The sequence below is a fragment of the Acartia tonsa genome, chromosome 11 (genome assembly GCF_053477335.1).
Source record: "Acartia tonsa isolate MP-2025a chromosome 11, ASM5347733v1, whole genome shotgun sequence".
NCBI classification, from domain to species: domain Eukaryota; kingdom Metazoa; phylum Arthropoda; class Copepoda; order Calanoida; family Acartiidae; genus Acartia; species Acartia tonsa.
This window is the reverse complement of record NC_137270.1, coordinates 22,871,776-22,887,488: the sequence shown is the minus strand read 5'-3', so window position 1 is coordinate 22,887,488 and position 15,713 is coordinate 22,871,776. Positions and strand designations below refer to the sequence as shown.

At 30.2% G+C, this 15,713-nt stretch overlaps 1 protein-coding gene across 2 annotated transcripts in view; it reads right to left on the bottom strand.

Annotated features, from left to right (window-relative positions):
- Positions 1–1,179: 1,179 nt before the first annotated feature.
- LOC145331995 (trehalose transporter 1-like protein) overlaps positions 1,180–15,713 on the bottom strand; it is a 35,949-nt gene continuing 21,415 nt past the window's right edge. For both annotated transcript variants that reach the window (XM_080176898.1, XM_080176896.1), the window contains 7 exons: positions 14,397–14,520; positions 13,869–13,962; positions 11,889–11,916; positions 9,508–9,572; positions 8,063–8,112; positions 3,112–3,237; positions 1,180–2,455 (listed from right to left, as the gene is read on the bottom strand). In XM_080176898.1, coding sequence (XP_080033024.1) covers positions 2,357–2,455; positions 3,112–3,237; positions 8,063–8,112; positions 9,508–9,572; positions 11,889–11,916; positions 13,869–13,962; positions 14,397–14,520 — 586 coding nt within the window. In that variant the 3' untranslated portion in view covers positions 1,180–2,356. The remainder of the gene's footprint in view (positions 2,456–3,111; positions 3,238–8,062; positions 8,113–9,507; positions 9,573–11,888; positions 11,917–13,868; positions 13,963–14,396; positions 14,521–15,713) is intronic.

The following is a 15,713-nucleotide window of genomic DNA, read 5'->3' as shown; positions in this document are numbered from 1 at the left end:
GAGACAACGGGTCTTAGGACAATCGCAGAAGTCCCAAACGGCGAAGTTGACAAACACAGGAGTATTAGAATATTAATTCAATTATGTATTTCTATAGAGGATAGGTTAGGTTAAGATATGAATATACAAATAAGCCCCCCGAATTGGTTAGACATTTAAAACCCTATAAGATCTAAAAATAGGTTAGGTTAGGTTAAGTTTCCACTCCGACGTTTGGTAACCATTTCACGCATTGGCCACAAGTTAAGTGAAAAAAGATTTGCTTTATTTTATTTCATCTTTTTATTAATCAAGTAAAACATATATAACCCAAATTTGTGCAGATTTTAAGTGTATATTTTATACACTTAAATTTAATTATCAGTAGCAAAGCTACTCTATCATTCACTTTCATAATATTGGTTTTTTTTCGGCTGCTAATGAAGACTCTCTTTGTGAAGATACTCTTTACTTAAGAGCATTTAGTAAAAAAAATTGTCCGTCAGTATGTCGGACATGCACCACAAAAAATAAATAAATTGATATTTTAATGTTAAGTGATCTTCTCTTTTTTTTCTCAACCTCCCACTCTTTTTTTATGATCACTGAAAATGTCCGTTTGTCTCGCAATGTTTTTTATGCTTCGCTATTTACAGATGTTGTTATCCTTGTTTTAAGTATTATATATAGGCTAGCTAAATGGCAATTCATACAAATATAATAATATTCAAAATTACCAATAATGTAAATTAAATTTAGTTGTTGAATCGTTTGGACACTCAACTTAATGAACCAACCAATCAAAATTCACTAAAGTCCCCTAAGTTATTAAGCCAACGTTGTTATAGGACCTTGGGGACTAGTATAATAAACAGCTCATTGTCCCCTCTCTCTCTTGATCAAAACAACTTCATTAAGTTAACCCAATTAACAACGCTATTTAACCCTAACCCTAAAAGATTTGCTGTCTCAAAGTAACTAAGCTTCTAAAAATATAATTTGCTAATATGTAATAAATGATATGAAAAGTGTACTTTAGTCTAGTCACTGTGTTTGGAAATAGACTGCAAAGATAATGTTTTAACTGTATACAAATATATATATTTAAATGGACTTGTTTTAATTATCGAAAAGAGCTAAACTTTACGGACGGACTCATTCTAATTATAGAAAAGTTTCAATTAAATAGAAAAACAAACATTTTAAGATAAACATTATCCAACTTTATTTTATTATCAACGTTACTTTTAAAGTTTTTTATTTTGACAATATATACACAAATTTTTTTTATCTACAAAATTAATTCTATAAAAAAAAACAATTGAATAATTAAGTAAGCGTAAAAATTATTTGATTTCTTGTTTTTTTGTAATAAAATATATTAGACTTAAGCAACATAAATCGAAGCACTTTATAGTGCTTATTAAAAATTACATCATGTTATAATTAGTCCATTATTCTAATATGCAGTAATACGGAATTTTTCGGCAAAACCTTTTTGAATTTAATGCTCACAAAAGAGGGAATAGTTTAATTGTGACCGAAAATTCCCGAATTACGTCATTTTTATAGGCACTAAAATCTTAATCTTAAAAATGAAAAAAAATATTCTCTTAGTATTGACGCTATATTAAAATTATAAATGTCCGTATGTCTATTTGTGTTTGTCTGTATCTTCGTCCATTATGCTATAGTGGACCTAGGTGTTCTCTTATGAAAAAAAAGATTAAAGATTCCTGTGACTATTGAGCATTTATTTTATAACTCACTTTGTTTGACTTTATATATGTCTATTTATTTCAAACTGAATAACTAAAATACTATAAATATTATACATGTATTTACCCTACAATAAAAAAAAACACAAATAATAGTTAAGTTAAAGAATGAACCCAAAAAAATATATAAATTTTCAAAAAAAATGTATTTAGTCTTCTTATGGATCTATTCTTAATTGTTTTTATTAAATTTGCCATTGTTATGATCTTTTTTGTCACGAAGGTACGTCATTTTTATAACAATAGTATTTTCAATAGTGCATAAATGTTAAAATCCGCAAAATCTTAAAATTAAGAACTAGTTATTTATCGCATCGTATTAAAAGTTAGAATTATAAGATAAAAAGCAGCTTTAATTTCATAATTTTTATTTTTATATTCGTGGAAAATTATCTGAATACGATGATATACATGATTTTTCAGCATGGCTGAGAACTGGTTCTAATCGAGCGGATACTGTTAAATATTTGACTTTGAATAGATATCATTTCTTGAGAAAAAAAGATTTAAAAAATATCCTTTAGATAATACACAATAAATTCGAGAAAAAAATTCATTATTAAATCTTTTAAATTCAAAACTTAAAAACAAGAACAAATCTAATCCAGTGTTCCGAAAATAGTTTGAATTTCTGCCAGAGATTTTCCTCTGGTTTCTGGTACAAATAACCATGTAAATACACCAGTAATAAAACAAATCTAAATAAAATAAATCATCATTATTGATATAAAATTATTATTTATTCTTTAAGATCTTGGGATGAATTCAATTCAATTCAGGGATCTAAAGGGATAAGACAATGGCTAACTATTTTATGTACATCCCCAATATTGATACACAAAATTACCCCTTTTGTAGATTACAGTTAGTGGTGAAATGTATGGACACAAAATCATAAACGTTATCATAAAATTTTGGGGACTTTTAATAAACAGCCCATTGACCCCTCTCTCGTTAAATTTAAATACACCATTAATCGATGAAATAACTAATCAATAATTATTACCAAGACAAAATAATCAAATATTTAAAAATCCTAAACTTGTAGTATAGGTTTCTTACATAGATGTAAAGGAAAAATTTAAAATAATAATACTTTGAAAATTAACTCCAATGCTAGTTAGTTCTTCCATGGCTTTGATTCCGATTAATATCAAAATAAAATTCATAGCATAAATATCAGTTTTGTTAACCATGGCAATCGGCCCACCGCGCCGGCAGACAACATTAGAAAAGCAAAAATATTCAGACTCCTAATAATACAGTTGTAATTTAAATATCAATATAGACGTACAGACAGACACACGGACATGCTCTAATTATGGAGTAGCCCCACTACCAACAAATTTATTACCACAGCATAGAATCCATAAGTGGCAGGGGCACCCAGATAGGTCATCATGAAGGGGAATGCTTTCACAACTCCAAAGATTGTTATAAAGGCTACAAACACTGTAATTCCAGATGCCACACTTTTTACCTAAATACATATGTTTTTTTTTTAATTATCCTCTCTTATAAAAAGTAGAATGTAAGAATGCCATTGAAGAAAAATCAGTCTTGAAATTTGTTGTTACTCTTCTTTCCTTCTCCTTTTCCCCTGTTCATTTGATTTTGCCTAAATCTATTTTGACATTATTATTTTTTATATCTCGTTAACTTAATGTCAGTGTCCCCTGACTCCCAAACATCTCCTGTTGGTCATACAATTTTAATTTTATATATATTATGAAACATTGTGATGTACACCTGGTACTAAGCAGTAGCCTGGTGTATTATTGTATGTACTGTTTTCTAAGGAGGCAGCGCAAAATGGCACCAAAGAAATGACGTCATTCGATAAAATAACCAATGAGGGGCGAGTGTATATTTTACCATTGGTCAATTACAATGTATACTGGTCTCTCATTGGACAACTTTATTGTATGACGTCATTCTTTTGGTGCCATTTTGCGCTCTCTCATTTTATGCAACAAGAATTTTTATCTTTAAAGAACAGTTAAATTTTCTAAAATAAATTTTTTTCTCGTATTCATTCGAATCCGGTGGATAGGAACCGGTTCTCATCCATACGAAAAAACTATGTCTAGCATCGTATTATATAAAGTTTTCTACGAATATAGAAATGTACAATCATAAGATTAAAACTAGTTTTTTTAGCCCCGAGGTGCCGGAGGCACCGGCTAAAAAAATTGTACATTCTATATCCGCGTAAAGCTGTTTATAATACGATACGAGAAATAACTATTCTCCACCCCTCCCCCCCATCTGTTTGATGTTATAGGACAAAAGAAATATCACTAATATTAATAAAAGATATTTTATTTTATATATTGAAAAAAATTTAACCAAAAACACTTATAAAATTGTATTTTTTGCATAAATTAGATGAAAGACATTTATTTATTCGTCTTTTAGTTTAAGAATTAATCTCAATAAATATTTAAAAGTATTTCCATAAGTAACAATCTAAAAATTTTACAAATTACAAATAAACAATAAAATAAGAATAAAAAGTACAATTAGTGTTAATCAAAGTGAAATTGTATAAGCGGATACGCCTCTAGAGGCCTCTAGTGGCATGTAAATTGTATTTCTTTTCAATCTATGTTCAGATCAGCTGTTTACCAAAAATATTTTTTCGTCGCTAGATGTGGTTAGTTATGTTTTTTTTTGCAATTTCTCCTTCGGAACACACAAACAGAGATCCTGTTACTGTATTATAAGGATTAATTAAATTATCACATAGCCAAACTAAGTCAAATTGTATATGTCAAACAAACAAAAGTTACAAAGAAGCTGCGTTACTAAATCAATTATATAAGTGTTCTTCAAAACAATACAATTTTTTACTTTAAACACAATGAAATATTTAAAGTTTTTTTTTTATTAAAATGGGACACACAGTTTTGTACCAAATAAATCTAGACAAAACGAGTAAACCAGACACTATTCAACTCAAGGAGGGAGGAGATATTGGGCTGTTTAATACACTGCACTGGTCCCAAAAGTTTATCGTTTTATTATTCGTTGGCTTAACAACTTTTGGGGCTTATATTGAAATTTGATTGGTTAGTTCATTGAGTAGAACGTCCAAACGTTTTAACATTTAATAATAATCTACTGAAGGGGTAATTTTGTATATCATCGTTAGGTATGTATATCAATTTAATGACCATTTTCTTATCCCTTTAGATCCCTGATCCAACCATCTGCAGCCCTTATTTCTCAATGAATTATTAAAAAATGTATATGTCCTTGTTCTCTATAGATTTCCACATTAGTAGATATAAAAATATTTTTTTTACCTCCATTAACACCGGAGATTTTTAGAGCTAACGTTTTGAAAAAGTGACTGAGGAAAAAGTAACTTTTAACATGAAACAACTTTTTTAACAAAATTAAGGTAGAAGTCCTTTTATTTTTGTTACTAGCAGAAACTTTATACAAAAATGAAATAAAAAATTTAGGCTTTGAGTAAAATGCATTTTTTTTACACATATTTTTTGAGTCATTTTAGTTTAATGATATTTTGAAAAACTTACTTATTAGGCAAATTTGTTTTAGATTAAAAAACCAAATAAATCTTTATGAATATTGCAGGAAAATTGTTTTTGTTTCATAATCCTAACTTTAATTACAAAAAAGTTATAAAGAAAATAAAATTAGAACATAATGATTTTTTAGTCTAAAAAACTTAATTAACCCCCTATTAAATGATTGAGATGTCAGAAAAGGGGGCGGAGCAACTGTCATAATTAATCCTTTTCATAAATAAGGGTAAATAAATAACCTAAAATTTGCAAATAATCAATTCATTCAGTAGTATTTTTTGCCATATAAAATTGATATTTTTTGGTTGAATAAAAAAGAAATAATTAGTTAACTTTTTTTTCTTTGTGTATTATTATTCAGTTGCCAGAAAAACATAATATAACCATCCAAAAATTATGAGAAACAAAAAAATTCTTATTCTCAGTCACTTTTTCAAAACTTTAGCTCTAAAAATCTCCGGAGTTAATGGAGGTAAAATTAAAATTTTATATCTACTTATGTGGAAATCTATAGAGAACAAGGACATATTCATTTTTTAATAATTCATTGAGAAATAAGGGCTGCAGATGCTAAAAAATACTTTTTCGAGGGTCATACTGTATATAAAACTTTGTCTAAAAAGTAATGACCCTATATGAAGATCTGCTTATGGTATTGCTATAATAGCTAAAGATTTATTAATTGTAAAATGTTAACCCTTAACCCCCCCATCCGGTTTTTTCTTTCTCATTTTCTGTGTTTGAAAGTAACAATGGGGATGTATGTACATAAATTTAAATGATTGTTAGTACGAACAATCAAAGTGTTGGTTGTCTGTAAGTCTGTGTAGATTTTGGATGTACATTAAAATACAGCCTTTTATAAAATTAATTGATGCGTGTTGTTATCTTTTGTTTTAATATTAAATTACAATTATCTAACATTTCATTAAAATACAAATCTCAGAATTTGCTTTAATCTATTAATAGCGAAGCTACTCTAAAACTTGAATATATCCGTAAATTATTAGGTACAATTAGTTTGACTCTTTTGTTGTTGTTGAAATGATTTATTCTTACAGAAAAAAAATCATACATGATAAAACAAGTAAAATACGAACTAAAAAAATTAATAGATTAGATATGTGTTAGTAGGTTAAGGGTTAGCTGTTATACATATAATATTAATAAATTAGTTGGAGGGTTCCCAGTTTAAGTTTACTGGGCTCTTTTGGGGACTTCAAAATTGTAAGGCAGTCTTAAAATAAAAAGACTACAAGAGCTCTTGCCAGGATTTGAAAGTATCACTGTAATAAGCAAACCCGCCCCTAGGCTTTTGTGGGAGAAAATACCCCATAAAATATGGGGGAATCTGCACAAGAATAAAGGAAAAATATTTTCCCTTTCACACACACTAAAATAGATAATAAAAGCACACAAATGATTTCTAGCGGGTTTATAGATGTTGTAGGCAAGTAGGTGTAGAAAGTTTTGAGGAGGGGTTGTTGGCAGAAGTTTGGAGGGGAGAGAGGTGGTGAGACTGTTGGTGAGGAGGGGGGATAGGTCATCTGGCGGGCATCTAAGTTAAGCGTCATGGGATTAAATTACCAAACAATGTTTCTAAGAAAGGAAACAAAGGAAATCTAAAGATTTGAAAAAACTTGAGATGATGTAGCAGGCAGTCAGAAAACTGTTTCTTCTTCTGGTGGCAGAAATCATCTTTGTCCGATTACCAACACTATCTTCAAAGCACCTATCAGGAATCCACAAAGATTTTGTTATCACACAGATAACAAATAATATTGACACAAATAATGTGTGCAGCGGTCAGAGAAGCACACATGTTGTGTGTTACTCCCACCGCGTCCCAGAGCAGACTGAGTTTGACTCTTTTAAAAAAATACTTTACAATGAATTTTAAAACCGCCAAAAATATTAACACAGTTTTTTAGTTTTTAATCAATCTTTATGTTTTGTTGTTTGATATTGCTGCGCTTCTTTTGAGTACATTTATTTTTGTTTTTACAGACGTTAAACAGTTAGGGAGTTGAATCCATTTTTATAGAAGCAGAAATATAATCTATGATTATGGTTTGGACCCTCTAAAACTGTAATCTACCCTTCCACTTTCCCCTCTCTTGGTGAAGATATCTTCAACGCCGATACAATTTTTAAAATATAAGATTCCACTTTTGTCTCTCTTGTTGAAGATATCTTCACCAAGAGAGGCAAAAGTGGAATCTTAAATTTCAAATATCGTATCGGCGTTGAAGATATCTTCACCAAGAGAGGGGAAAGTGGAATCTTACATTTCAAAAATCGTATCGGCGTTGAAGATATCTTCACCAAGAGAAGGGAAAGTAGAATCTTACATTTCAAAAATCGTATCGGCGTTGAAGATATCTTCACCAAGAGAGGGGAAAGTGGAAAGGTAGATTACAGTTTTAGAGGGTCAAAACCATAATCATAGATTATATTTCTGCTTCTATAAAAATGGATTCAACTCCCTAACTGTTAAAGATTTCAAACAATAAGTGTTATTAATTAATTTTGATTCGACCTCATTTACTTAAAATTAAGAAAACGCAGGGACAAAAAACATGTATAGTAATATGTTCAAAAATAAAATATTTTCTGTAGTACTACTTGATAGAAACCCTATGTAATTAATCCAATTAGAATTGAACAGTATTCCTCAAAGAGTTTAGTAGGGGATAGTTTATTTGCTCCTTTTGCATTTTGAGGGAAAGCACTAAAATATAAATTTTTTACCTTGCTCGGACAGAGTTCACCAAGAAGCAACCATGGAACAGTTCCTACTCCTAAGAATAAACATTTTAGCCCAGCTTTTCTTTAATTAGGGTTGGTTCCAACGCATTATAGTTATATCATTAGTAAAGCATATTTTAATTGTCCTTTGATATTAGAATACAACAGTTCATTACAGTTGACATAGCGTAGCAACTCTATAATCATTACAGAATGTCCATTTCGAGTTATTCGAATTCTCAAGTTTCAAGATGCATTGCTTATACCATGCATATTGCCAAATTGTTTTAAAATATTTTTTCTTCTAAAAAGCAGATGAATAGGATCATGTGATGTACCTCCAGTGTTGTCAAATATGAGTTTTTAAATGTGACTTTTTTGTTGTAATAATTATAAAGTTGCTACTAACCCTAGATATAGCTTCACTAAAAAAACATATTTATCGTGAAATGCATATTCTATATGAATGCAGCCAGAGAGGGTAAATTGAGCTGTTTATTACATTAGTCCTCAAAGTTTGAAAACAACATCTTCTTATTCGTTGGGTTAACAACTTTGGAACTTTTAATGGATTTTGATTAGTTGGTTTATTAAGTTGATTGTCCAAAAAATTCAACCATTAATTGTGATCTACAAAAGGGGTATTTTGTGTTTTAAAATCAATTTATCGGCCATTGTCCTTTAGATCTTTGATATAAATGGACAAGAAAAAAAAATAAATAGAGAGAGTGGATAAGAATGATATTGTACAAAGTTTGTTTATATAAGATGTTATAAATGAGTAAGAAGAAAACATAGATAAACAAGAATGAGAACATTCATAAAAGAGAAGCTCTGAAACGGTAGAACAAACGAACATTAAAATTTGTACAGTGATAATGATATAAATGTAAAAAAGTCATGACAAATCCAATTTGTTGAAAATCTGCATAAATACAGATTAATGTTTCAGGACATTTTAGGACTTGATTATAGAGATGCTCCGCTTATAACATTTTATTTTTCTCTTCTGTGGATCAAAATGCAAAAAATCAGATCAATCGAATGATTTTATCACATAAAAATTTGCTGTTAAAAAAAGTTTAAAATCAATATGTTTCAAATGGAAATGTACGGACATTCTGGTAACGATTATAGAGTTGCTACGCTTTCTAGATCCTACCTAACTACTACAAGAATCACCATGCAAAGTTTGGAACGGATAGGACAATTCTTACAAGCCTATATTACAAAATAAGCTAACCGTTACGGACTGACGGACGGACTGACAGACCGGCCCTACTTATAGAAAAGCTTCGCTTTTATATAGTGGATGGTATAATATTAATTAGTACAAAGTTTATTTATATAAGGAAACATTGTTACATTATTTTCTGTACAAAATGTTAAAAGTTCAGATGAGATTAGCTAAAATCTATCTATCTATCTATCTATCTATCTATCTATACCTGTTCCAAACGCCAACATGTAAAGGACAACGGCCACAATTGGATAGATGTCCAAAAATTTTCTGTTTAAGTGCAAATATAAAAATGAGTATAATAAGTATGAGGGTTTACAGCCATTATGTCATGATGTATCATAACAGTACTATATTTTCTTACTCACTATACAATTTAACATCATATAAAGAAAAAAAAATTATTTCAAGCATGTATCTTATTTATAAAAAAAAATTATATAAAAGTTAAGTTCCATTTATGGGATTAACCCTAAACGGTTTTTTCTCATTTTCTATTTGTGAAAGATAAAGAGCCCAAACTGCGTGACTTTTTAAGTATGGGTATGACAAATAACTAAGAGTTGGAATACTTTTTGAATATCTCCATCCTGGCGGGCACAGGATGCCAGCAAACCTGGCAGGGTCATCCAGGTAAAATACAAAAATATTTTTTTTGACTAAAACAAAGCATTTTATCATACCAAAATACTAAAATATCCTCTAGTAGTACATCCTTATATAAAATACAGGTGTTCAAGTCACTTTAAGGTTCTAGGTATAATCCTGCAGGTCTTGATCCTCCAGGTCTCCAGAAATCTTTTAAAGGCTCCTGTGGCCGCAATTTTTGACTTAGAGACTTCAAATTTTAAACTTAAGCTTTTCTTACATGTCTAAATAACGTATTAAAATTTCATAAAGATCCGCCGCCGTTTATATTTTGATATTTCTAATGTAAAATTTACATAAAGATAAACATTTTCTGTAAACAAATTGTTCTTCTAGCTTCAAAAAAAGAAAATTACAGCTGTTTAAAATTGTTAAGTAAAAAAGACCTAAAAAAAAGGTTGTTAAATAAAAGGGTGAAGGAAGCGAAAATTGACTTAGACTTATAAAAGGTCGGAAATTCATTATCAAACAGGGGACTTGCCCTCTGGCTCTAATAGGAACTGAGATAATAGAGGGGGGCGTTGAACGCCCCCCCCCCCCCCGACCGCTTAAGGTGCGGCAAGGGGCCCGACTGTAAAGGGTTAATCATGCGATTTAGAATTTTAATTTTGATGACATTTTATTTTGTTTATATCTTTTTTGTTCTTGAAGTTATTAGGTATTATGAAACAAAAAAAATCTTGCTATATTCAAAATTATTTATTTAGTTGTTTTATCTGAAAAAAAGACTTCCAAATGTGTGTGAAAAAATGCTTTTAACTTAAAACATAAATTTTTATTCTACTTTTTTGCTAAAAAAAGTCGTTTCGTGTAAATAGTTACTTTTTGCTCAGTCACTTTTTTAAAACTTCAGCTCTAAAAATCTCAATTGTTAATGTAGGTAAAATCTTCTTAAGTGGAGATCTACAGAGAACAATTAAATTTGCATCTTTTAATATTTCATTAAGAAATATGGACTACTTTTTTTAAGGGTCATACTGTATAATATAAATAAACCATTAAATAGTTTCCAAGAATTGATGTATTAAAACAGTTAACAGTTTTAGTAAGCTTATATTGTATACATATACATATATAAATAAACAAAGACACGCCCATATCCTGTAATATAAAATAGTAAGTTTTTTTTGTCTGAAGGTAAAGATCTTGGAGAATAATGATCCTAAATGGTTGTGCGTTTCGGAGAAACTTAGCATATGTCTGGAAGTGGTTTTAAGCTATATTCTTGAACTCCTTCGCCATCTATAGAGACTAAGGGCGAAGCAGCTAGAATAGCCAGGGAGTAAGGGAGGGGACAATGGATCGAATATTCAATTTTTAGTAGTCTCAGACTTTGGGTGCTGGCTTAATAGGAATGTGCAAGAATGTAGCAGTTTCTGACTGAGTTTGGGTACTAGCGCATAAAATGCCGCTACTCGTTGTTTTAGTTTTGAATCTAGCAGACAGAGAGTTGAGAATACACGGCCCCCCCATCCATATTCTATTTCACTCGCCTCTCCTCCCATCTCCCTTTTTTTAAGCACACGATAGAAAAGGGAGAAGTGAGGTGGGGGCATGGGGCAAGGGAAATAAACTGGATAAAAAGGAGCAGGCTAGGGTATTGGTTCATATTTTTGCCCAGACAGCCAGCAGTTGGCTGGGTCCAATAATCTTGTAAGATAAAAATCGCACCATAAAACCTTAATATATTTCATCAAAAACAAGATGTGATTTCGCTTTGCATAATTTTTTTCTTAGTTTTTAATTTCCTAAATTTAATGAACAAACCCTTTACAATTTCCTCCAAATTTTATGGATTAGTGTGGATTTCATGGACTGTCTTTGAAAAGTCTTAAATTGAATTAATTGCCCATTGTCCCCTCCCTTACTCCCTGTAGAATAGCTATATTTGAAAATAGGATTTAATAATTAAAACTATAATAACTCATAATATGTTTCCTGATATTTGGTGATTCCACTTTAGAGCAGTCTGAAATAACAAGATTATTAGAATATTATACAAACAATCTCGTGTTAATTAATATTGAGTTGCTATATTTTAAAAATCCAACCTAATAAAACATCTCAATAAATGATGAGTTGTGCCAAAGCTGTTTACCTAACCCTCTCCCCCCTTCCTCCACCATCCTAAGAGAAAAATTTACCCCGGAACCAATAATTATATTATTGACGATCCCCCCCTTTTTTTGAACGTCAACAACAAAATCTAACAACTGTGTTTTTAAAAGCGAAGCTTTTTTATAATTAGGGTCGGTCCGTACGTCAGTACGTCCGAGACGTATATATTTTTTCGTTAATTTTGTCATTTTATAATTGTCCTATCAATTTCAAACTTTGCATGGTGATTCCTGTAGTAGTTAGGTAAGATTTAGAAAGCGAAGCAACATTATAATTGTAACCAGAAAGTCCGTACGTCCATTTTAAACATGTTGCGTTTTAACTTTTTTAACATCAAATTTTTATATGATAAAATTATCCGATTGGGCTGGTTTTTAGAATACTGATTCCCAGGACAACAAAGTACAAAGCATCTCTATAATCAAGTCCTAAAAATGTAAGTATGTCCTTAAACAATATCCTATATTTAAGCAGTTTTCCAGCAGATTTACTTATAATTTTGTTTCGTTCGTCTGTTATACATTTATATCCTGATTATTTAGTTCTGACACTATACAAGTGTTAATGTTCGTTTGTCCTACCGTTTCAGAGCTCGCTTTTATGGAAATTGTCATCCTTTTTTTTGAAAACAAGTTATTAGTGAGCTATAATACTAATTATTTCTTAGAAAAATCACTTATTGGCTAGCAATAATAATAAACAAGGATGACACATCCATAAAAGCGTAGCTCAGAAACGGTAAGACAAACGAACATTAACACTTGAGTGTCAGAACAGAATAATCAGAATTAAAAATTTTAATTTCGAAACAAATTACTTAACGAAACTACCTAACTACTGATGAATTTTTATGAACGTACTTACATTTTTAGGACTTTATTATAGAAATTTTCGCTTATAACATTGTACTTTGTTGTCCTAGGAATTAGTATTCCAAAAACTAGACCAATCGGATAATTTTATCACATAAAAAATTATTGTTAAAAAGTTAAAAAGCAACATGCCTAAAATGAACGTACGGACTCTTGGTAACGATTATTGAGTTGTTTTGCTTTCTAACACGTACCTAACTCCTATAGGAATCATCATGCTAAATTTTGAAATCGATAAGACATGCCTAAATAAACAAAATGAGCTATCCGTTACGTACGAACGGAACTACTTTAATGATAGAAAATCTTCGCTTTTAATTATTTGTTACAAAAATCACTTATTTCTTCAGTAAACTAAATAATAAATAATAATTTGGTAATGATTTTAGGTGCAATAATTACAATATTCTGAACTAGCAGATATGCAAGGAGTGGCCACTTGGGGAACTTGAGGTGGAAAATCGAACCCCATTTAATTTTCAACCATAGTTTTAAAAAATTCTAGTTGCGATTTTTTGGGTGGATTGTGGTACTCTTCCCCAAAGTAGATATAAACCTATAAGAAGTTATACTGTAATGAAAAAAAACATATCGGTTCACCAGTTTGCGAGATCCTGCTTTACATACAGACAGACAAACAAATATCCTATCTTATGCAAGGTTAATAAACTTTACATTGTGTTTGCTTTACTTTTACCAATAAATGTTAAATTATAGATGTATAACCCACACAACAACCTGGCATCAGTACTAATTTGTATCTTTTTCGTTGGCTAGCAAATTGCTTTCTGCTCTTTTGTATAGCTATGTTTATATTGCCGACGCAATTGGCTGATATTCAAGGGCCCAATTGAAAGTCGAAGGGTCCCCAACTAATGGATAAAATTATATATAGCTCGTGCCCCCTCTATTCTTTACTTTAATATATTACCTAAGTCTTGTAATAATGGTATTTCTGTTGTAGAAGCCTCAATACTGATATTCATATCAACTTCATCAAGTCCCAAACAAGAAGAATACTTATCCTAAAACAAACATACCAGTAGCTTAATGAGATCAAAAAGAATTACGATATGCAGAGACAATCTACTTTATCCGGATCTAATAAAGATATTTATAATTATATTTAACAAGGATGACACCATCCATAGATAAAAAGCAAAAAAATCATAAATGGACATACGGAAAGAGTGAGACAAAGAGAAGTAGTCATAAAAAAGATTAACATATTATTTAAAAAGATAAATAAAATAAAATCTTAAAACCTTGCACAAGTAAATCAATATGTTTTTTTGTTGCAAAACTGACAGACCTGAGGATCAATTAATGGATGTAATATCACTTGGATATTGCACCAGATGTCTGCCCATTTTAATACAAACTATTTTAGAATAACTTTGTTACTAAGCATTTTATATTCGTTTTAACATTTTTCTGGTAACTGTGGTAAATGCCTAACCTTATAGTGTAAAGTAGCAGCTAAGGACACCATAAAAACTCCCATGATGACCCCAGAAACTGCCATCAATGGTTTTCTTCCAAAGTGCTTCAGTAGAACAGTTCCAACCAGCGTCCCAATAAATCTTAAAAACAAAATAATTGATAATTTTTAACAAAGATTACAACATCAAAAAGTAGCAAAGCACTAAAATCATGGATGGATATCCGAAAAAATGAACTATAGGTCAGTTTCATATAAAACTTTATATATAAAAACTCACGAAACCTTGCAAGATTTATAACGTGAGAATCTAGGAATCAATCTAGCACCTCAACCAATAAGCAAATCTGAATGAAACTATGTGGGAATATGTAAATTGTGAACTTATTCAATCCCTAAAAATATTAGCCGTCTATCTTGAAATTGAGTAAAGAAAATCATGAAAAGTTAAAAATCTTAGGAATCAAAATAGCACCCAACCAATAAGCAAATATCGATAAATCTTGATAAAAGTATGTAGAATAATAAAGTATTCAATCCCTGAAAATTTTAGCTGTTTATCTTATTCTTGAATAGGAGTTGAGAAAATCTTGAAACCTTAAAATTTAGGAATCAATCTAGCACCTCAATCAATTGATGAATCTTAATGAAACTTTGTGAAGATTGTTAGCGTAATTCATCTCTGAAAATTTCAGCTCTTTATCTTTTATAGGAGCCGAGAAAATCACGTTTCCCACTTTCTGTCTGACATTTCGAATTATAGAGTAGCTTCGCTACTAAAAATCTAAAAAAATTTATCTATGATTTTAAAAAAAAATAATTTTAAATTTTGTTATTTATTAGTAATTTTGTAAGTATAGAAACATTTAGTCGCTCAAAAAAGTCGCAGTAATAAGCACAATTGCCTGCCAACCGCAACTAAAGCTACTGCTAACGCAAATTTTAAAAATACACAACAGTCGTACTTTTAAACTTAAATGATTCTGTTGAAAATGTATCTGACATAAAGTCCTCTAATATACATCTAATATAAAATCTGCATTATATACAAAAATCCGTGTTTGCCAATTTGTGGCCTTGTCAACTTTTAATTTGTCAGTAATCAATCCTAATTTCAACATGTACTTTACATTTCTCACATGTCAGTAAAAATGAAGACGGTTATTTAATTGATCTTGTAAACATATTAGGGAATAAGGGGAAAGCTAACTTGAAATTTTTGTACCCTCAAATTTATTGCAGTTTTCTTTAGGATTTTGTTTCCTTGGAAAATTGAGATACTATAACCTAAAACTTGGTTATAAACCTTTATTGGACCAAGAAGAAATAAAGAAG